General features: G+C 49.9%; 1 protein-coding gene across 3 annotated transcripts in view; it reads right to left on the bottom strand.

Moving 5' to 3' along the window:
• The window catches only part of pawr (PRKC, apoptosis, WT1, regulator), a 76,754-nt gene extending 63,473 nt beyond the window's left edge, over window positions 1-13,281 (bottom strand). For 2 of the 3 annotated variants that reach the window (XM_056276340.1, XM_056276342.1), the window contains exons 1-2: window positions 13,035-13,166; window positions 12,080-12,904 (exon numbers count right to left, since the gene is read on the bottom strand). In XM_056276340.1, coding sequence (XP_056132315.1) covers window positions 12,080-12,727 — 648 coding nt within the window. In that variant the 5' untranslated portion in view covers window positions 12,728-12,904; window positions 13,035-13,166. Of the gene's footprint in view, window positions 1-12,079; window positions 12,905-13,034 lie in introns of all 3 variants that reach the window. The other variant, XM_056276341.1, reaches the window with a different exon arrangement.
• Between the last annotated feature and the right edge of the window lie 9,158 nt (window positions 13,282-22,439).

The following is a 22,439-nucleotide window of genomic DNA, read 5'->3' as shown; positions in this document are numbered from 1 at the left end:
GCCACGTAACGCCACCAGATAAGAATCTTCCGGAATGTCACTTTGGCTGGCTCAGCCGTGGAGATAAAACCATCACAACAGAGCACGGAGAAGGTCATAGGGCAATAACACTATTATGAGTAGAGAGAGAGGAGCTACAAGAACAACCGACTACAGCATCACATGTTCAGGACCATTTATTTGCTGTCCTTAGGCCTCTTTCTGATCTTATGACCGGCAATTTGCACAGTCCGTTTTAAAAGGGAACTGGCACTTCCCCAACCACTCAGTTCAGTCAAGGGTGGTAAAGTCCCTTCTGACCAGTAACAGAACGCAACCAGTTAAAAATGCAGCCAGTTTCCATTGCATACCAACACGGGGATCGCCGGTTCGAATCCCGTGTTAACTCTGCCCCTGAATTAGTTAATTTCATACTAAGCCTGTTCGGGGGGGGGGGGGACTGGGGGGGATAGCGTGATCATCCCACGCGCTACATACCCCTGGCGAAACTCCTCACTGTCAGGTGAAAAGAAGCGGCTGGCGACTCCACATGTATCGGAGGAGGCATGTGGTAGTCTGCACCCCTCCCCAGATCGGCAGAGGGGGTGGAGCAGCGACCGGGACGGCTCGGAAGAGTGGGGTAATTGGCCGGATGCAATTGGGGGGAAACGGGGGGGGGGGGGGTCCCAAAAAAAATTGCAGCCAGTTAAGTCAGTTGGAGCTTGATGCTGCATGCAGCCTTGGCATGACTGAAATGGGTCACATGCTCCAGGGGCAAAGCTGTCAAGACAATTAAAAGACATGACAAAGTGGATGGGCTTGGTGAATGCGAGGCCACCTCATCTACTGACACGTTATTCCAGTCATTCCAGTGTGTTTCACTGAGGGCTGATGTGGCGTGCTGCCTGGGAAATCACAGCTTATGCAGCCTCAGTGCTCACACACAACAAACAGAAACACAATTCATGCGGCATTTGCACCCTGGCACGGACACAGACGCACTGCGGACGCACGCACATGCATCCGCTTCAAAGCTTCGGCTTGGCAGCGAGCGGGCCTGGGCTTAGCTGAGGCAGGTTTCAGACCGCTTTGTTTGGTTGGAGGGGCTTACAGATCAAGGCTTCATACCTTTGCCAGTTTCGAGCCACGATTTTTATTCAATTTGAAGAATTTAAGTGGATTGCAGGTTTTCCCTGAGCCACGGTTCCATTACCGAGTTCGTTTGATGCTCGTCTGGCCGTGGCCGCCGCGTGCATTGAATCTAAAAGAGCAAGTACGCGGACTTGCTATCCGGGTTTAAACCCGCCAGCAAATGTAAATCAGTTCACAGATGTTGAGTTGTATTAATATCTTCTTCTTCTTTGCAGAACAGCATCTCGCCTCAGTTCGCTAACCAAATGGGAACGTCACGCGGAATACCAGCGATTTGAAAAGGTGCCAGTATCAGCGGGGGGTCTCTGCTGGTACTGTTGGGAATAGAGCAAACGAGCCCCCCCCCCCCCCCAGCATTTCTGCATTCAAAAACATAGCAGCCGGGCAGAAAGGTTACCCCCCCTTTTTTTTCTCTCTCCCCAATTGCACCCAGCCAATTACCCCACTCTTCTGAGCCGTCCTGGTCGCTGCTCCACCCCCTCTGCCGATCCAGGGAGGGCTGCAGACTACCACAAGCCTCCTCCGATACATTGGGAGTCGCCAGCCGCTTCTTTTCACCTGACAGTGAGGAGTTTCACCAGGGGGTGGGGTGCAAGGGAGGATCCGCTATTCCCCCCCCCCCCCAACAGGCGCCCCGACCGACCAGAGGAGGCACTAGTGCAGCAACCAGGACACATATCCACATCCGGTTTCCCACCCGTATCCGGCTTCCCGCCCGCAGACACGGCCAATTGTGTCTGTAGGGACGCCTGACCAAAGCCGGAGGCCACACAGGGATTTGAACCGGCGATCCCCGTGCTGGTAGGCAACGGAATAGACCACTACGCTATCTGGACGACCCCCTAAAAGTTTTGTTTTGTTTGTTTTTTTGTCCAACAAACACACATGTATGCACACTCGCACACGCACACTTTGAATTTGCTTGTCTTGCTTGCTGTGCTCTGTTGGTCAGCATCCAGGCTGACTCACACACAGCATCTTTGAATCATCAGCTCGACCGCAGAGGTCATCAGGAGGACCTCCCATCTTTTTTAGTTTCGCTTAAGGGATGCGCAGGAGCCAAGCAAAACACATTACCGAAGATTTGCAGAATTTTCCTTTGTCCCCCTGTACCCCGAGATCACCAAGTTTGAATCTGTCAAAGTGTGGCTTGGCTCTTGAGTGTCGGTCGTCACAGAAGCGGGAGGCTGACACAGAAAGCAGAGCCGCCGAACGAAACACCACACACAGTAGACTCGAAAATATGTTCCCACGTACCCGACACGGGAGGCAAACCATGACGTCTATTTGCTTAGCATCTGCCAAGTGCAGGTGAGGCTGCACATACATAACTGCTTTGTCTGACATCGGCTCATGTGGAACAGCAGTATTGAGACGGCGCCAAGGTGACATAACACAGAAACCGTGCGTGAAACCGGGTAGACTGGACACAGATCGGGTCTGTCGGCGTGCGCTGTCTCATAAATCATTGCGTTGCGGGGCTTTATGTCTGCTTTGGCTGTTGCGCCCATCACATCTGCGTGATTTATCACGCGGCCAGCCTCCTCCAAACAAACACGGGGTTCGAGCCCACAATGTCACATACGCGCCCCTGCTGTTTAGGGAGAATTATGTTTTTCAAAACTGCAAGATTACCCAAACGGTTTTTGAATAACCAAACTCTTTAACCATGCCCGAGGCAGAGCGGAGAGCACAGCGTCGATGGAGAGACGGGCGGAGGGTGACGGAGGGGAGGAAAGCAGTGAGGGTAGTGGCGAGGCAAGAACTGTTAACACACGTGCTCCCAAATGACTAATCACGCGGTGGGGTCCGATTAGAGCTGACTCGCAGATTCCCCGCAGCCATCCCAAAACACACAGGACCGTCCACACACACACACACAAGATGAGCAGAAGAGTAAGCAGATAAACAGACAGGCACTAATCCACTTTCTTGCTCTTGGCACTCCCCACTATGTGTGTTTGTAATTCTGTGTGTGTGTGTGTGTGTGTGTGTGTGTGTGTATGCGTGCACATGCGTGTGCATGCATGCATGTGTGCGCATGTGTGTGGGTGTGCATGCATGGCACGTGCACAGGCGGGTGGACACGCGTATTATCTGAGAATGTGGCACTCGCCTACTAGCCAGATGAACCGCCACACATGGGGATCGACTTATTTCCAGCAGAGGCATGAAAACGACCTCCCCAGGTGTCAGTGTGCCACCATGAGCCATCAGGACCCGTCATGTTCTACACCCTCTATGTCCATTACTGTCATGTTCTACACCCTGCATGTCCATTACTGTCATGTTCTACACCCTGCATGTCCATTACTGTCATGTTCTACACACTGCATGTCCATTACTGTCATGTTCTACACCCTGCATGTCCATTACTGCCATCTTCTACACACTATATGTCTATTACTGTCATGTTCTACACCCTGCATGTCCATTACTGTCATCTTCTACACCCTGCATGTCCATTACTGTCATCTTCTACACCCTGCATGTCCATTACCGCCATGTTCTACACCCTGCGTGTCCATTACTGTCATGTTCTACACCCTGCATGTCCATTACTGCCATGTTCTACACCCTACATGTCCATTACCGCCATGTTCTACACCCTACATGTCCATTACCACCATGTTCTACACCCTGCATGTCCATTATTGCCATCTTCTACACACTACATGTCCATTACCGTCATGTTCTACACCCTGCATGTCCATTACTGCCATCTTCTACAAACTACATGTCCATTACAGTCATGTTCTACACACTACATTTCCATTACTGTCATGTTCTACACACTGCATGTCCATTACCGCCATGTTCTACACACTGCATGTCCATTACCGCCATGTTCTACACACTGCATGTCCATTACTGCACCACACTGAGGCTCATGTTAATTCTGATTTTTTTTTGTGAGAAACTTTATTGATTCCCGTGGGGAAGTTACACTCTGCATTTAACCCATCCTAGTTGTGTAGTTAGGGCCAGTGGGCAGCTGCCGTGCAGCACCCGGGGAGCAACTCCAGTTCGTCTTGCCATGCCTCGGTCAAGGGCACAGACAGGAGTATTAACCCTAACATGCATGTCTTTTTGATGGTGGGGGAAACCGGAGCACCCGGAGAAAACCCACCGTAGACACGGGGAGAACATGCAAACTCCACACAGAGGACAACCTGGGATGACCCCCAAGGTTGGACAACCCCAGGGTTCGAACTCAGCACCTTCTTGCTGTGAGGCGACAGCGCTAAACACTGCGCCACCACGCCGCCCGACACGCTCTTGGCGTGTTTGCGGGTGATGAGGATGCCAGATAAGAGAGAGGGATTCATGAAAGCGATGAAATGGGCTTTTCAAACCCTGGATAATAACCGAGAAGGTGTGACAGCGCCGAAGGGAAGAGGCTTTTTCAGTTGAACTTAAGCAGCGCAGAAAAGACCGGCAGGCTTCCAGGTTTTGGTGCCTGAGGTGAAAACGGTCAAAGCGCTTTTGGTTAAATATTCACACGGGCTATGTAGCGCACCGAGGCCCCGACCAAAACGTTCTCCGACGATCTACAACCTTTGACGCGTGCGCTTTCTATTGGATCAATAATTTTATGCTCTATTTGGGAGTCGGGGGGGTGGGGTGGGCGTTGTGTTTCTTATAGCTCTGGAGAGAAACCAACACCAGCAAAAAAATAGCTCGTTGACACCGGCCTGTACATCACGGACGCGGTGCGCACCGAGGAGTTAATAATTGCCCGTCACGCCAACCCGGCAGTGACACAGGAGTGAGTAATGTCTCGCACAAACATCAAATCCAGGAGGAGCTCTGTAGAGGAGCCGTCTTTGCAGAGAGGCTGTGTCCTTTGACAAACAGTCCTGCTTTTCTCTTCTTTTTTTTTAGCATCCGTGTGTGCTTAAGGGAACTGCGTAAAGCCCAGTTGGGTGCAGCTGCGAGACAAAGCTTGTTTGCTGGAGAGATTGGAGCGGTAGGGTGCGAGCGCATGAAGAAGAAAAAAAAAAAACACAACAACAACTGAGCTAGGCCTGGTCTCACTTATTTCCCAAATGTGTGCTTTCGATGCTAATGCAGCCAGGGCGGTCACGGCGTTGCATGGCTGTGCATTCGTATGCGGCGCGGTGCCGCCTCAGTAATGATCTACAGCCTGGCTCCATGGAGGTTGTAAATAGTTATAACTAAAGAGCAGCGGCCTTGATGGGGGACAATGAACTGTTGTACCGGGTCAACATGACAAATGACAGCAAAGCTTTAACTCGGATCAAGCGGATTTGCCGGGTGCATTCCTAAAATGGTGAAATGGACGCAGGATGTGCTGACGCTTCTGGAAACGATACCATTAACACCCACATGAAGGGGGTGTCGATAAATCATATTTTGCTAGAAAGATATGGAAATGTGAGTGGGTAAAAATGAGTTGCACATCCTGTGGCCGGCCCTCCTTTTTTTTTTTTTTTTTTATTTCTGCGGTGCAACATCACATCATTGTGCATCGCCCCGTTACAGTCCCTCTCGGACTGCTATCCACTGATCTGATCTGAGCTGATCTGATCTCGCCTGACAGCATAGCGGAGGGCCATTCGTTATGGCTCACCTAGTCAGAGGTCATTTTAATTAGAACTGACGTTTACATAACATTCCTGCAAACTGGAAGGAGGGGAAAAAAACATCCCACAGACCACTACAAGGGCACTGGGTTGTTTTTTATGAGTTGCTGAGAGACCCCTGCATGCCCCTGTGGTGGAGGTGGTGGTGGTGGGGGCTACCTGGTAACTACCGCAGGTGGTTAAGACTGACAAACCACACCCCCCCAAACCCCCTCCTCCATCCATCAACCCCCCCCCCACTGCTGGAAATCCCCCAAAGTTTCCCCAGCAGCCTCTATCAGGACGACTTTTTTGTCTTCTTCCTCCCCCTGTTAGTCACCCCTTGAAACTCTGCCAGCAACAGGGGCCTTCGTAAACAAACCGGGGCCTGTTCCAATAAGCCAACCAGGCAAAAAAAAAAATGTTCTTGGGAACTGTGATCCTGGAGGCTTTTCACTTTGAGTAGCGGCACCTGTTTCAATTAAAGAGTTTTAACATTCCTGTTGTTCAATCAACAAGTGAAAAAAGCACCCTGGTCGAATAACTCATTGCTTACCTAAGTACATGATAACACCCCTGTGGTATTCGCTGCGGTGACTTGACCTTGTTTGGACGCAAGTTTTAAGAGCAAATAAAACTTTGCTCCACCCCACGCAGATTTGGGCTCTCGCATTCCTTTTCCCCGAATGTGCCCTGTGACGGTAAACCCAGTGTGTGTTCTGTTTCCGCCGGCCTTACAATTAACTTATAATGACCTTATAATTACATAGTATGTCCGCTCTCTCTCGCTCTCAGACATCTCCTCCAAGCGCTGCGCCGAAACGCTCCCTGCACCACTGCAGAACTTTTCAAAAGTACCCAAAAATCACCGATTTGAAATGGAAAACTGCGGTTGCCAGTTTGGATGAGAGAATTATTTACTAACCCCGACTTGGGCTCTGGGGGGGCTGCGAGGCCAAATAAGCTGGCTATATCCAGAAGGCAATGTCTAAACAGGAAAAGTAGAAATCTGGGCCTCCCATGATACCGGCTTCATTCCCACATATCCGCGGCTGTTTGAACAGGGCCAGCTTGGAGAGCAGATGGCAATGAAAATATACACATCAGTGTAAGGCGATTTTATCAGAACTGTCGAAAAAAGTACATTCTCCAGGGCTGCGCTGAGGCCAGACAGGATCCCCGTGTGGCTTAGATGCAAACCCTGCTCATGTGGCGGGCAGTGCGCCGGAAAACTTTTTCGAAACAGAAACACGCGTCGGTATACTCAATACGAACTCTTTGTTCCTTGTCATGTCTCTCCACGCCAATAGGGGGCGCAGATTGAATACATGGCAGCTCCCCCCTACCCTTCTTTTTTCTCCCCGGTTGCACCCGGACAATTATCCCACTCTTCCCGATCGCTGCTCCACCCCCTCTGCCGATCCAGGGAGGGCTGTAGACTACCACATGCCTCCTCCGATACACGTGGGAGTCGCCAGAAGCTTATTTCACCTGACAGTGAGGAGTTTCACCAGGGGGATATAGCGTGTGGGAGGATCACGCTATTCCCCCAGTCCACCACCCCCCTCGAACAGGTGCCCCGAGCGACCAGAGGAGGCGCTAGTGCAGCCGACCAGGACACATACCCACATCCGGCTTCCCACCCGCAGATACGGCCAATTGTGTCTGTAGGGACGCCCGGCCAAGGGGTTAACACGGGGATCCCTGTGTTAGTCGGCAGCGGAATAGACCGCCACGCTACCCGGGCGCCCTACGTGGCAGCTACTGCCAGAGCCAGCCATAACAGGATTCAAGCACATCTCCTTGCCTTTAAAATCTCTTACATGACCCATCCGTCACGAAGATGAAAATGAGCAGATCCTCACACAAGTTCAGCGCCTTTCCTTCGGAAGTTTTCATCGTTGCACAGCGAAGCAGCTGGTCTGAGAACAGAAAGGAAACGAACCGGCGGTGTAGAAGTCGCAGGAAAGTAGACGGACAGTACAAACCAACAGCGAGAGCAACACGGCGCTGCTCCAACGATCATAAGCTGAGTCCGAAATAACTCAACCAGTCACTAGTTCTACGTAGAGGACTTGGTTTCTAGTGAGCTCATCGGCAAAACGAAAAAACACTTCCGGACAATACTGAGGTCATTTTCTCTGCGCCGTTAATTACGTCATCGCTGTCGCACAATTAAAACGTGCCATCTCGACATCGGGTGGACCGTCCATGATAACAATAATAATACGTTTTACTTAAGTAAAAGTATCTGATATATTAAATAAAACCGAAAATTGCTTACATTTGTACGCTAGCTCTCTCGTGGCGCTCTCTCTCCTCTCGTCCGTCTGCCATTTTTCATTCAGTGCAACGCATGACATGAAATTAACTCCGGCATTTCTGGCTAACTAGCGTTACTTTTTCTTTCACACTTTGCTTTTGTTTCTTTTTAAAATCTACTTATCGTTACCTTTAAGGGTGAAATGTGAAGACCCTCGTTTCAATTTTACTCGGTCTGTGCGATTAACGTTGGAGGCAATTTCACCTTTTAAGAGGTATTCCTGCAAATGGACGTTAGAAGGCAAAAGAATCCATATCCGGCGAGGGGATGACACTTTTTCGACAGTGCCGTAAAACGATAGCGGTGACAGGAAGTAGACGCATTTTCACGCATGGTAACACAAACCGGGTTTCCGTAACGGATCGGGTAATGACAGTGACCATCGGTTGCACACTACTTTTCACGATGCACTGTGGGATACATTGAGTACAATAATGAGTATAATAACGAGTATAACACAATAATGAGTATAATAATTCCCACTACACATTCGGAGGACAGCACAACAAAATGGCGAACTCAGTAGTGGACTACCCCTATCTAAAGTGAGTAGTAAGTGATTTCGAACGCATAGTCGTAGCTCCACCCTGTCAACCCGGAAACACTTTGTTAAAGCGACCGCGTCTACCTAACGCTGAACATCGAAACCGATTATGGTGAATTATGTACGCAACCATGTGATGTTTGGACCGACCGCAGCCGATGGGGGGGGGGGTTCTACAAACTCTTCACGAGCTGGTGGGGGTTTTATTTCGTTGTTCGAAACGTTCTGCTTCGTTTTGAGTGTACTGCCTCCTGAACCGGTGCAATTTGCTGATAAGCACCGTCAGCCCTTCATTAGCAGCCTCCAGCAGCACTGCTGCAGTGAAGACAAGTGTTTCATTTTAAAGTGTCTGTTGATTAAAGTTGCGGTCAGAGCACTGGCTCTATTGACAAGAAATGTAATGACGCATGAGGCCTTGCTCAACACAACATCTGGCTCATACAGACCTGAGTACAGTTCTCACCCTGTAAAACTGGATTTCAACTGACATCCCAGTTTTACTTTGGCAAATAACTGATCAGATGGGGTTTATCTACCAATGGATAATGAAATTTCGGGGGCAAGTCCAACGTTAAGGCTCGCTGACTTTTTTGCTGATCCAACTTCATGCTGAAATAAATGACAATGACTTACTGCTTTGTCTGGCATTATAAGGGAAATCTGACAAAGTGAGCAAGCAGATGCTACACGTGTTACACACACAAAATTTTAACAGATCCATTGTGGTACATCTGCATCCCAGGTGCTCGGCTCCTGCAGAACATGATTGTAGACTCAGACTGCAGAACATGTTTGGAGCCACATAATCAAACATCCCCACCTCGATGCAGTCCAGTCACCCGGGCACGGATGGATTTCGAACAAGGCCGAATTTTACCAGCCGAGCAGCCGATGCGGTCCAGAGTCCAGAGAATGCAGGCAGTGGTAGACCTTCATCAGGGAGCTCCACACCATCACATGAAACTAAATTCATGCCCCCAATCGCTGAGTGTTTGGCCCCCATAAACCACATAACTTACTGAAAGCATTAAAAAAAAGTGCACATCCTCATCCCCAAACAATGAGCAGCATAAATCAGGGCCAGGCCACGGTTTGGCATGAAACACACCAGTGTCACGACCTCTGATATTCTGTGGTGAGAAAGACCACAAACCTCAGAGACTCGCAACTTTTATCTCTATACACACACACACACACAACACACTTGTTGCATAAGTATGTCTCAGGCAGGTCAAAGGTCACTACAACCCGATAGACACATCCTACCCTTCGTCTCAGGGAGTGTGTGTGAGTGTGTGTGTGTGGGGGGGGGGTTGCAGACACCTTCCTGGAATGTGGGAGGCGGTATTGGCTGACACAGCACAGACCTGAGTGTTTGCTCCGGATAAGCATGAAGCTATTATCAACCCATTGTGGCCCTCAACAGTCAGAAGATTGGGTTCCCTTTTCTCCCTGAAATCCCCCCTCAACAGCTATTGTGCTCCGCCGAGCCAGCGGGGAGATCACCTCGGCATACCTATTCACACCTTTTGACTCATATTCAGAACACAAAGGGAACTTGTGTGAGGCTATTACAGGCATACTGTAGCACTGTATTATATGAAATAAAATATAAATATAGGATGCAATATAGGGTAATCCATTAATTTATTGCATTTGACATACCTGTCCATTTTAATCATTGCCCAGTTTGGGCCACATGGTTGGCCCCCATGAAGATGAGAGGGGATGCTCTTCCTCCGTTTTATTCATACACTGACAATTTAACCCGTCTGGGTAGTAAAACTGATGGTCTCGGGTTGCTAACGTCAACGTGTTACTTTTCCACAAAGTCCCCTCACCAGTCTAGCTCGTACCAGGAAATGTGGATTAAAAAGCCAGAAATGCCTTCGGGGTGACTCACGGTGCTATAATAAAAAATGCAGCGATATGGGGACTACTATATCCTTACAGGCACGTCGCAGTTCCAGTGTCAGGGCAAGCGGACAGACATTACTCACCAATGTTTTCTTTTGCATTACGCAAAATGTTAACTGTCAATATGGAAGCAGGGGGAAAACGGGGGGCAGCCAAAGTTGCAAATGTTGGAAAGGAGACGAGCGAGTGAAAAACACAGGACACTGTAAATTCTAAAAGTTGAGTTCACTTTAAAAAAAAAAAGGAAAGCGATTACCTTGTAAGTAAAGTAAGAACATGAACTTAAGTTGTGTGAAGTTATGTGAAATGATTTAGTGTGAAATGAGTTCACATCACTTGACACCTTTAAGTTCATAACGTGTTGGGAATCTGCATTTTCTCAAAAAATGGCTTCCCTTTTTCCTGCAATGTTTGGCTCCTCTGTTGCATAACAAGGACGGGGCACAGTCCGGTCCTGCTAATGAGTTCACTTGCATCACTGGGCAATGACTGGAGCTATGGAGGTGTGGGTTGGGGTGGGGTGGGGGCACATCAGTACGACTTCATTACTTCTAACACGACACCTGTGGGACTGACACACGCGTCACATCACGGGCCACATCGAAGGCCTGAATCGACAGGGTGTTTGCAGACCTCCTTTTTGTTGCAGGTTGAGCAACAAGAAAAGAAAAGAAAAGAGAAAAGCTCTGCTGAGGCCCTTTTGTGTGAACTGAAAATGGGACCACAGCATTCCAGATGGGATCACGGAGCGCCAGCCCATCACACTGCAGCGGCAGAAATCTCTCCTCGCAAACGCACGCTTTCAAATAACATTAGCACACCGTGCACATAACATGCATACACTTTCAAAAATGCACCCCCCCTCCCCCAAAAAAGAAAAAAAAAATCATCTGTTCCCCTACTTTACCATAATCAGCGGCCTAAGGGCGCGATCAAGCATATCTGGCACATCCCGAGCGGCTGAAACCTAGCATTACAGCCTGGCTCCTAACGGCTCCTCATGCTGCTTTACTCTGGCACCGCCGAGCACCTAATAACAGGATGTGGGACGCCAACTGAGACACTGGTCAAACTCCAAGCCGTATTAGCCGCAGGGCACCGTTCCCTGGGTGGCTATCAGCTCTCGCAAGGCTCTGGCCTACCGGGTCTTTGCAGGCACCATATCAAAACATTTCACATGCAAAACAACCACGTCATATATGTACCCAGCATGCTCTAGTCGAAGTGCGTGCGCTGGCTGGCACAGCGACTCCCACCACAACATGCCATGTTTTCCCATGAGCTGTAGGCGATAGCCACGGCTGGGATGCCGTGTCAAAGGTCAGTGGCAACCTGCCCCTCCACAACAGACTATAACGTGTTCGTTTTCTGACATTAGATGCAGGACCTAAAGGAAACATCAGTCTCGTTACGGACGTGTTATTCTGGTTTCTGTAAGTGAAGGCTGTAACAAGTTAGGGTTGAGTTTTCAACAGCAGGGTTTTGAGAGATATGACTACTGACCACTGTTGGGTTTGTGTGCTTTCAGGGGTCATGGGGCCCTTCTGGGTCATGTTGGGCCGTTTTGCAAGCGCTCACCTCGTTTGACGGTATGCTGACAACACCTGTCGATCTGCGCTTCTCCCTCAGCTTTCTCTTCTCTATCTGCCCTTTGCCCTTCCTGGCGCTCGGGCCGGTGCTCTTCTTCTCCTTGCCCTTGCTGGGGGACGGGCTCTCCTTGTCGCTTTCGTTGCAGGCGATGGGACTGGACTCCGGGGAGGCGCACGGCACCTTCTCCGTCGGCGGCGGCGGCGCCTTCTTCGGGTGATTCCCCGGGGTGGCCGGCGTCGGGTGCGCCTCCTCCTCGGGTCTCCTCAGGGCCGAGGAAGAGGCGGACCGGGCCACGGCGCAGGAGGAGGAGGAGGAGGACGAGGACGAGACGCAGTTGACGGCGGGGCCGCCGCGCTCGGACGCGTTGCCGTTGTTGTTGTTGTGGTGGTGGTGTTGTTGGTGGTGGTGCTCGGCGCTCGGAGCGGCGTTGCGCGTTTCGCCCTTGCCGGGGTTTGCGAGGGACGCGGCGGCGGTGGCGGCGGCTGGGGAGGAGGAGGAGGAGGAGGCGCTACCTGTAACAGCGCCGGTGGCCGCAGCGATGTCCCCGAGCATTTTCGCTCTCATTTTCTCCCGTTTGGCTTTCCACTCCTCCAGAAAGTCCGTCGCTGCGGTGGATTTGAACCCTCCCGTTGCCATTATTATTCCCCCCTTTCCGTTTAGCTCCTCTCTGATCCGTCTCACAGGCACGCCAGCTCGGCGAGAACGCGCCTCTCCGGAGTTGGTGTCGGAACTTTTCACCGTCCGGCTCAGTCGGACAAGCGTGCTCCGGTCCCGCTGCCACACCGCATTCCTCCAACAGACTGACCCGGGGTTCTGTACGGGCACACAAGAGAAACAACAGACAACATTTACCACAACCAAGCAGTCAGTTGATGCAGTTACTGCGGAATGATAGACTGAAAGTGGCAGCTGCCCTTCCTTCCTCCGCTGCAGACTCGCATACCTCAACTTTATCTCAAGCAGCTTTTCCCGAGTCGGGCTCGTTCGAGTCCGAGTCGCTGGAAAACCCACACGGAGCTGCGGAACCCGGACGACAAGTTGTTTCTGGAAACTCACCTAAGTGGCGTGTCTGTCGGTCTGTCAGGTGTGACCGCGGTCCGGTCCTAATGGATAAGTCCTGTCTGGCACACGCAGCCCGCGCCCCCCCCTCCTCCTCCTCCTCCTCCTCCTCCCCCTCCGGACTAGGCCGAACATACACGAGTACTTCCGAAAGAGAGCCGAATCGAAGGCCGGTCTGGCCGAGTAAAACCTGAACTCAACAACTACGGCCCCGACCTCAATTATCTGACCGAACAATCACCACCTTACGAATTTAATGGTAGTTGTTTTCACCTTTCTTATTGTTTTTAAAGTAAATGTGCTTATTCAGATCAGGGACCATGTGCAAACCAAAGAAAAGAGATGCTTTGTACCAGACTCAGCTAGCAGCTAATGTCACATGCAGCACCTGTGCGAGGTAGAGTTAAAGGAGCTATATATGAGATTTACAACATTAATATACTATACTATACTATGATATGATATAATATAATATACTATATACTGTGGCGGACACTAGGGGCTATGCCTCACTCAGCAGGCTTTGAGCTGGGGGCGTGGTTTACGTTGGGGGCGTGGTTTACGTTGGGGGCGTAGTTTACGTTCCCGGGCTCTCTAGTGCAGGGTTGTTCCTGTTTCAGTTTGGTTTTGGAGCTGAGGAATAAAGTTCAAACTCGCCTTCGTCTCCTGTGTTTTCCCTTATCCTGCCACAATACTATAATATTGTAGCGAATTCGGGGGACAACGCAACCATAGAAACTGCCGCGGCCGGGAAGGGAACCCGTATCGCCCGCACCGCAGGAGACATCGCTAACCGCTCGACTAAAGAGTCAGACTTGCGAGCCAGCGGCCAGCGTGTCTTCTTATCCATGCACGTTACAATATGATATAATGTAATATAATATAATATTCATTCATTATCCAAACCGCTTACTCAGGGTTGCGGGGATGCCGGAGCCTGTCCCAGCAGCCATCGGGCAGCAGGCGGGGAGACGCCCTCGACAGGCCGCCAAGCCATCACAGGACCGACACACAGAGATTCATACCTAGGGACAATTTAGTACGGCCGATTCACCTGACCTACATGTCTTTTGGCCTGTGGAAGGAAACCGGAGCAAACCCACGCAGACACGGGGAGAACATGCAAACTCCACATAGAGGACGACCCGGAACAACCCCCAAGGTTGGACTACCCCGGGGCTCGAACCCAGGACCTTCTTGCAGAGAGGCGCCCCCCCCCCAATCTCTTTCTATATATATAATGGAGTTATACATCTTATGTATGTAGATGTAAGGTAGTAATGTAAATCCGCCACAGGGTGGCACTGTTACGCTGTATGTTCCCCTGGGAATGCCGCAAATGGCGATGTTTGTCCCTTTTGCAACACCGTACCCCTAAGTCTTGTCCCGGGCAAAATGTAGCACACTTGATAAGAATGACACTTACAAGGGCTGGTGTTTTTGTTGTTTTACTCCATCTGTCAAATAGACATTACAGAGGACACGTTTTCAGAGCACGGCTCACTATACGAACGGCAACACTCATCTCACGACTCTACCCGAATGCCCCAGAGTGCACCGCGGGAGCCAGCACTACGTCACACAGGCTAGAAGCAATTAACCTGCAGTGCCCTCCTGTGGCGAGAACCGGCTATCACAACAACACAGCAGACAATTCTCCTCTTTACTAGTAGTGAGTGGTCAATGAAGGTAAGTATATAAAATAAAAAATAGATGGGGGGCTACTAAATCCCAAGTACCCCACACTCTCCCCTCAAAAAGATAATGGCGTCCCGACATAACAAATCTACCAGTCCACATTGCATAACTTTTCATTGAAAAGATAGGTTATTACTAAGCAGGAGTCAATCTGGATACTGTACTGTAATCAGTCATAACATATAACACACATCTCCTATTAATGGTATATGTTTGCAGTAAATAATGTGCACTTGAATCCACTGCTTCGTCCGTCTTGAGGCCGGGGAGCTATAGTATCTGACTAAAAGCAAATAACTTTGTAATAGTAATATCCCTGGTGGTAACAGGTGTGTTCTAAAACACCAATGCTACAGTAACTCTATGTCTGGTGATCACAGGACAACTAAAATCACATAGCTATAACAATTGTAACATGTCAAAAGTTTTTTTTTTGGTTTTTAAAAAAAAAAAAAAAATTTCATTTATTTATTTATACTGACTTGTCTGATTTGCTTATCTACCAGACACACTAGGCTGCCCTAGTCTGTGATAAGTAAACACTGGTGTAGGTTTTCTATTTCTCAAAGGATATGCTTTTTCTCTGGCAGGCTGCACAGCTTCCCCTGGAGGAGGCTGCAAGGCATCTTCTGGTGGAGGCTGCAAGGCATCTTCCGGGCTCTTGTCGTCATCGGGCTCATCCTCTTCTTCAGCTCCAGATGTCTCGCCATTCTCTGACACTGTCCCATTGTCCTCTATTGTTGCAGGCTGCTCCGCAAAATCCTCTTCATCTTGACCGTCTCTTTCCTCCGGATAGAACTCCAAGGCGTCTGGGCTCAGCTGACTCTGGATCCGCTCACTGGCTCTGACTGTTGGTCGTCCCACGATGCATCTCCAGTTATCCTCATCATCTGAGTCACTGTCCTGTTCCTGGTTCCACTGCATTTGTCTGTCTGTCTTCTTTCTCTCCCGTCTAGGTTTCACAGGTAAGTCCTCTTCTCTTGGTTCCACCGGCAGGAAGTCGCATGGCAGAAGAAGGTTCCTATGCATGATTCTGGTTCGTCCTTTTCCATTCTCCGGCTTCAGCTCATACACAGGGCTGTCGGCGTGCTTCCTCTGTGTTACTACATGCACCTGGTCCTCCCAGAATGGTCTTAATTTCCCCGGTCCTCCTTTCTCGTTCAGGTTGCGGATGAGAACCCTGCATCCGGGATACAGCTCTGTCCCGTGGGCCTTTTTGTCGTATAGTGTTTTATTTCTGGCCCCCTCCTTCCGTGCTGTCTCTGATGCTAGGCGATAGGCGTCATTCATGCGGGCCTTCCACTTCTCTGCATATTCTTGACGGGATAGTGCCTGGTCCTTTGCTCTAAGGCCAAACATCAGGTCAATGGGAAGTCTTGGATTTCTGCCGAACAACAGATAGTAAGGTGCAAATCCGGTCGCTTCATTTCGGGTGCAGTTGTATGCATGTATCACCTTTGGGAGTGACGCTTTCCAATCCGTTTTCGCAACCGCTGGCAGGTTTCTCAGCATCGCCAGAACCGTTCTGTTGAAACGCTCGACCTGACCATTTCCTTGCGGGTGATACGGTGTTGTGTGAGAACCCCTGACTCCACTGTACTCCTGCAGCTTGGCGAAGAGCTTATTGTCAAACTCCTTCCCTTGGTCATGGTGCAGCGTCGCCGGGAAACCAAATCTCAGCACAAAGTCCCCGAATACCTTCTCTGCGGCGGTCTTGGCAGCTTTGTTTCTGCATGCATAGGCTTGAACAAAACGGGTAAAGTGGTCCATAACCACCAGTATATACTCGTACCCTCCCTTACACTTCTCTAAGTGTAAGAAGTCAATGGAGACCATCTCAAATGGGTGTGTGGTCACGATGTTGGTGAGAGGGGCTCTGGTTGGTTTGTTGGGGCGCTTGGTCTTCAGGCAGCTACACACCTGTGTGATGTAATGTTCCACATCTTTCTGCATGTGAGGCCAATAGAAACGGTCCCTCAACAGGTGCAACACCCTCTCCACGCCTAGATGGCCCAGGTCTCTGTGCAGTTCTTTATACACCAGCTCATGGAACTTTTTCGGCAGGACTAGCTGAGTTCGGGTAGCTGTTTTCCGGCGCAGGATGCCATCATCATCAAGGCACAGCCGATGCTTCTCTCTCATGAGTGTCACAACACCCCTGCTCGCACACTGTGTTTTTCCCCGAGGCCACTGATTGGAGGTTATGTACTTCAGCACCTCACCAATGACAGCGTCCTCCCTCTGGGCGTCTCTCACCGTCTGACTGGGTATCTCTGCCACAGGTGATGTATGTTCCTTCTCAAACTTGGCTAGTGCTGTGGCTATGGTTACTGGACACATCCAAGGCTCAGCTCTCTCCAGCTGTACTGACAGCGCCTGGGTCACACTGTTCATGACCTCGGGGTGTACTTCTTGTGAACAGGTCTGCATGTACTGCTCCATCGGCATGCGTGAGAGGCCATCTGCGTCCCCATTGGCTCGTCCAGGCCGGTACTTGATAGAGAACTGGAAATCGGCTAACTCTGCTACCCACCTGTGGGTGGTCGCATTCAGTTTGGCTGTCGTGAGCACATAGGTGAGGGGATTATTGTCTGTGTAGACAGTGAATGATGGAGCGTGGTAGAGGTAATCTCTAAATCTCTCACATATGGCCCATTTCATCGCGAGGAACTCCAACTTCCCTGAGTGGAGATGGTAGTTCTTCTCAGGAGTTGTCAGTGTCCTAGACCCGTACGCGATGACTGCCAGCCCACCCTGTGACTGTCTTTGATACAATACTGCCCCGAGGCCCTCTCGTGACGCGTCGCAGTGAAGGATAAAGGGCTGTTCAAAGTCTGGGTAGCCCAACACTGGTGGCTGGATGAGGAATTCAATCAACTGACAGAGGACCTGTTGGTGTTCAGCTGTCCACTTAACTGGGTGGGAGGAGGGCAGATGGTCTCGGGAGCCCTTCCTCCCCTTGTCCTTTCTCTTTTGTTTGAGCTTCCCCGCTGCTGTCTTCTCTGGGGTGAGGAGGTCATAGAGAGGCCTTGCGATTCGGGAGAAGTTAGGTATGTAGGGCCAGTAATACGAGATGAATCCCAGCATCTTCCTGAGCTCTCCGATGGTCGTAGGTTCTCTCTCCTTCAGTGCCTGGACCGGGGCCACATCAGCGGGGTCCATTGTGTATCCATCCTTGGTCACAAGCCTTCCCAGGAACCTTACTTGGTTTTTGAAGAGTTCACATTTTCTTGCCGTCAGCTTGATTCCATGGCTTCTGTAGCGGTGCAGTACTCTTCTCAGGTGCTGGAGGTGTTCGTCGAATGTGGTTGAGTGGACCAGGTTGTCATCTAAATACGGCTGACAAATGTCGTCCCTCAGCCCAATCAAACATTCCTCCATGGACCTCTGGAACTCTGCTGGTGCTGAGGACAGTCCGAAGGGAATTCTCACCCATTCATATAATCCCCACGGGGTGATGAATGCAGTCAGTGGGCGGCTGGACTCCTCAAGAAACCCCTGGTGATATGCCTTCCCCTGATCCAAGACAGAAAACCAGGCACTCCCCTTCAGGCTGTCGAGCATATCCTGGATGCGTGGTATTGGATGGCGGTCTGGGATGGACCTCTTGTTCAACTCACGGTAGTCACAGCAGAGGCGGAGGCTCCCATCCTTTTTCCGCACACACACGATTGGGCTTGAGTAGGGTGATTTTGACTTAGTTATCCAGCCTCTGTTCAGTAAATCCTCGAGGTATTCCTTCACTTCTTTATGAAGAGGCTTTGGGACTGATGTGTATGTCCGCTTCACCGGTGTGGTGTCACTCAGGCGGATCTTGAGCTGGAGTGATGGAATAGTCCCCACATCATGGTCATCGCGTGCGAACACACTACTCTCCTCCCGCAGTAGCTCTCTCACCTGCAGTTGTTGTTCAGGTGTCAGGTGGTTCAGAGGGACAGGCGGGTCCCATAGATCTTCCTCCTGGTGTTCCGTCTTGACATCACCTGGCCCTTTCAGCTTTGTTGTGTCTCTAATCACAGGTCTTCGTTCTGTACCTGTTGTGGAGGTCCCTGGGATGACTGGGTTCACTGTACTAGTCCCATCCACATCCAACGGCTTCACGGCGGCAGGGTAGATGGCTCTAGTTCTTTGGGTCTGCCCCAGGGGAGTCCGTGGCGGCAGTGTGATGTCATGAGCTGTGACGTTAGTCACTGGGACAGCGATGCGTGACCAGGTTCCCTTCTGTAAACATACAATGTTTTCATCCACCTTCAGGCCCTCTGGCCACTTTGGGTTCACATTAGGCTCAAAGAGGACGTTCTGGTCTGCTTGGAGGGGCCCTGCTCTAACACCACACTTAACAGTCTTTGTCTGGCCCGCCGGAATAGTCATGCTTTCTCGGCCCACTTTAACCATCCCCTCACCTTCCATATCATCTCGGCTCTTTATCAGCTTCACGAGGACTTCAGCCTTCTTGTAGTCAACCGCGAACGCAATGCTTAGTGCCTTTGTGATTACACTTGATGGCTGTCCAGCTCCAGACTCTAACAGGTGTTCAATTACATTGTAACCGATGATCGGTTCTTCTGCGGTGCCCTGGTGTGTGGTTACTAGTATTGGCACAGTGAGTTCCATTGGTGGGGTCTGAGTGGTGCTATTCGGTGCTAACTGGACAGTCACTTCCACCCATCCAGAGAAAGGAATGGTTGTCTGGTTTGCTGCTTTACCAGTAAGGGTGCCAGGGCCAAGGATCTCTTCTGTGCTTCTCACCTTGGTGTGTGGGAGATGTTTTCTCCTCCATTCTTCACTGATTAGGCAGACCTGCGACCCGGTATCCCACAATGCCTGTGTGGCTACACCATCAATGTAACAGTTTATCATGTATTTCTTTCCAATTAGGTTCAGCAGCTGTGACTGGCGTTTTGAGGAGATATGACTCACTGTGGGTGCTTGCTGTTCCCGCCCTGCCTCGTCTCGCTGTCGGGCAGACACTCTGGCTTCTAGTAGCTGAATACTGTCGTCGATGAGCTTGCTGGTGACAGTACAGCTAGATGTGTCTACCTGCTCCGATTTTTCAGGCCTCTGAGCTCTACACCCTCTTGAAAGATGGCCACTCTGTCCGCATTTGAAACAGTGGTTGCAGTGGTCGCCCCTTTCACTGTCTTGACAGGCTTTGCATCCGCGCTTCCTCACAGGCTGCTGCTGACGAGAAGGTCTTTGGCCAGAGGAGTGGTTCATGGCTTTTCTCATCTGTTCCATTTCTCCTTTCAGCTGTTGGATTATCTCGTAGAACGCAGACTCCTTTTGGTTCCCTGCCTGTGTCTTAAGGGCTTTCACACTCGCGGATGTTGATGGCGACGACTCCTGACCCCCGACCACTGCAGCTTCCGCTCCTAGATACTGATGTGCCTCAGCTCGCACTTCCCGCACTCTGGTTTCCTTACTGTGGGAGCTCTTCTTGAATTTCCGCTGTCTCTCTGACTCGAAACTTGCGGCCTCTATCATCTTAACAATGAGAACATCATCAGTAGTTGCTTGATCATCGAGATAGCTCTTGAGCTGATATTTTACCTGGTCATTCACTAGCCCAGTTCCCACAGCTCTTAGGAACTTCTTCTGTATCAGTTCAGGGCTGTATTGTTCATCAGAGCCAGGCTCTCTCGCTGCTGCTAAGAGTCTCTCTTTACATGCTATGGCTCGGAACAGGAAGTTCTGTGGTGACTCCTGACTGTCCTGTGTGATGTTGATTAGTCGGTGATATAGGTCCACAGAGCTATCCTCTTTGAAATGGCCTTTCAGAATGGTCCTCAGCTGAGGGAGTGTGAGTTCAGTTTTGATCTCTAACAAGTCACGGAGAGTCAGCCCAGGGCTGATGGCTCGGATTACAGCCTCTATTATCTCCAACTCGCTGTGGCCTTTTCTCACCCCCATATCAATCTGATGCGTAAGATTTATATAAGACAACTTGTCTATCTGCCCCCGTTCTCCTATTTGGCCATTTATCTTAAAGTCTCTGCGTATGGTCACTTCAGGGGGTTGGATTACTGACGGGATTGGGTTTGAAGGTTGACTAGGTCTACTGGGTTCTTTAAGACTTAGTTTTTCACTGAGGCGTGATATCTCTTCCTCAAGCGCTTTTGTGGATGCAGTAAAGCTGGACTGTAAGGCCTGATATTGTTCATGTAAGCTTGCCAATTCAGCAGCATCCTTGATAGTACTGTCTGCACCTGCACCAGTATGTGACTCCGCCCCTCTCTGCTTCATTTCACTAGAGAGGTCCACTAGTCTGGACAGAAACTGACGTGCTACCTCTTCATCCTCCTTCTCAATTGCTTCATCCACATTTTCACTAATAAGTCTGATCAGCGCATGCCTCTTTGTCTGGTTTTCAGTGGGGACTTTAGCAATAACACACACCTCTTTTAACTGGTCCAGCCCTAACTGCAGGACGGTCTCACTCAGCCTGTCTTGCAGTTGCTCAAGCTCCAGTTCCATTGTTGGTCACGTGTTCTCACTCCGCTCCCCACTTCTTCTCCTGACAATGGTGGCAATGGCACTGATCCCGGGTTTTGGCACCAATATTTGTAGCACACTTGATAAGAATGACACTTACAAGGGCTGGTGTTTTTGTTGTTTTACTCCATCTGTCAAATAGACATTACAGAGGACACGTTTTCAGAGCACGGCTCACTATACGAACGGCAACACTCATCTCACGACTCTACCCGAATGCCCCAGAGTGCACCGCGGGAGCCAGCACTACGTCACACAGGCTAGAAGCAATTAACCTGCAGTGCCCTCCTGTGGCGAGAACCGGCTATCACAACAACACAGCAGACAATTCTCCTCTTTACTAGTAGTGAGTGGTCAATGAAGGTAAGTATATAAAATAAAAAATAGATGGGGGGCTACTAAATCCCAAGTACCCCACAAAAAGGCTACGTTGATCAAATGTTTTTTTGTTTCTTCTGCCGGAAGGTGAGCAGTGTTACTGGCGGTCTGCATTATCATAAAAATATTGATTTATATAGCACATATTGTCTAACTGTTTATTCTGTGGTGTTAATAGACAAGTTTGCTTATAACCTAGTTAAAGTTTGATGTCGAACATTGTATTTGGCAAGAGAAATGTGACAAAAAGTGTTGGCTAGCCTGTTGAGCATTAGCATGGCATATAACGCAGGATGCAGTATTATTTGAGCAGATTATCCATGTTTTTTTTGTTTAATTCTATGGGTAATAAGTGCCTTATTTAATTTATAATGGATGACATTTGCTTTGGTTTTGCCGTAAGGTAGCATTTTGATATGAGATGTGTTTATTTGCACATTTGCACTTTTTATTTTAATTTTATTGAGAAAGAAAAATGTTTTTTTGTTTCTTCTGCCGGAAGCTGTGAGTATGATGAGGCCAGCGGCCAGCTGATTGATGAGAGGTGAAGTGTAAGCGAGTGCCAATAAAGTGTCCAGGTCTCAGCCACGATCACAAGCCTCCGCCTCCTTCCTTTTCCACGCAAACATCATACTACAACAAACACAACGCAGAGTCCCAGGGCGTGTAGGGAGACGACGGCCGAACGCAAAGTGCGGGTTACACACACACACACACACAC

Source organism: Lampris incognitus, chromosome 3, assembly GCF_029633865.1.
Source record: "Lampris incognitus isolate fLamInc1 chromosome 3, fLamInc1.hap2, whole genome shotgun sequence".
Classification (NCBI taxonomy): Eukaryota; Metazoa; Chordata; class Actinopteri; order Lampriformes; family Lampridae; genus Lampris; species Lampris incognitus.
This window is presented reverse-complemented; position numbering and strand designations above follow the sequence as displayed.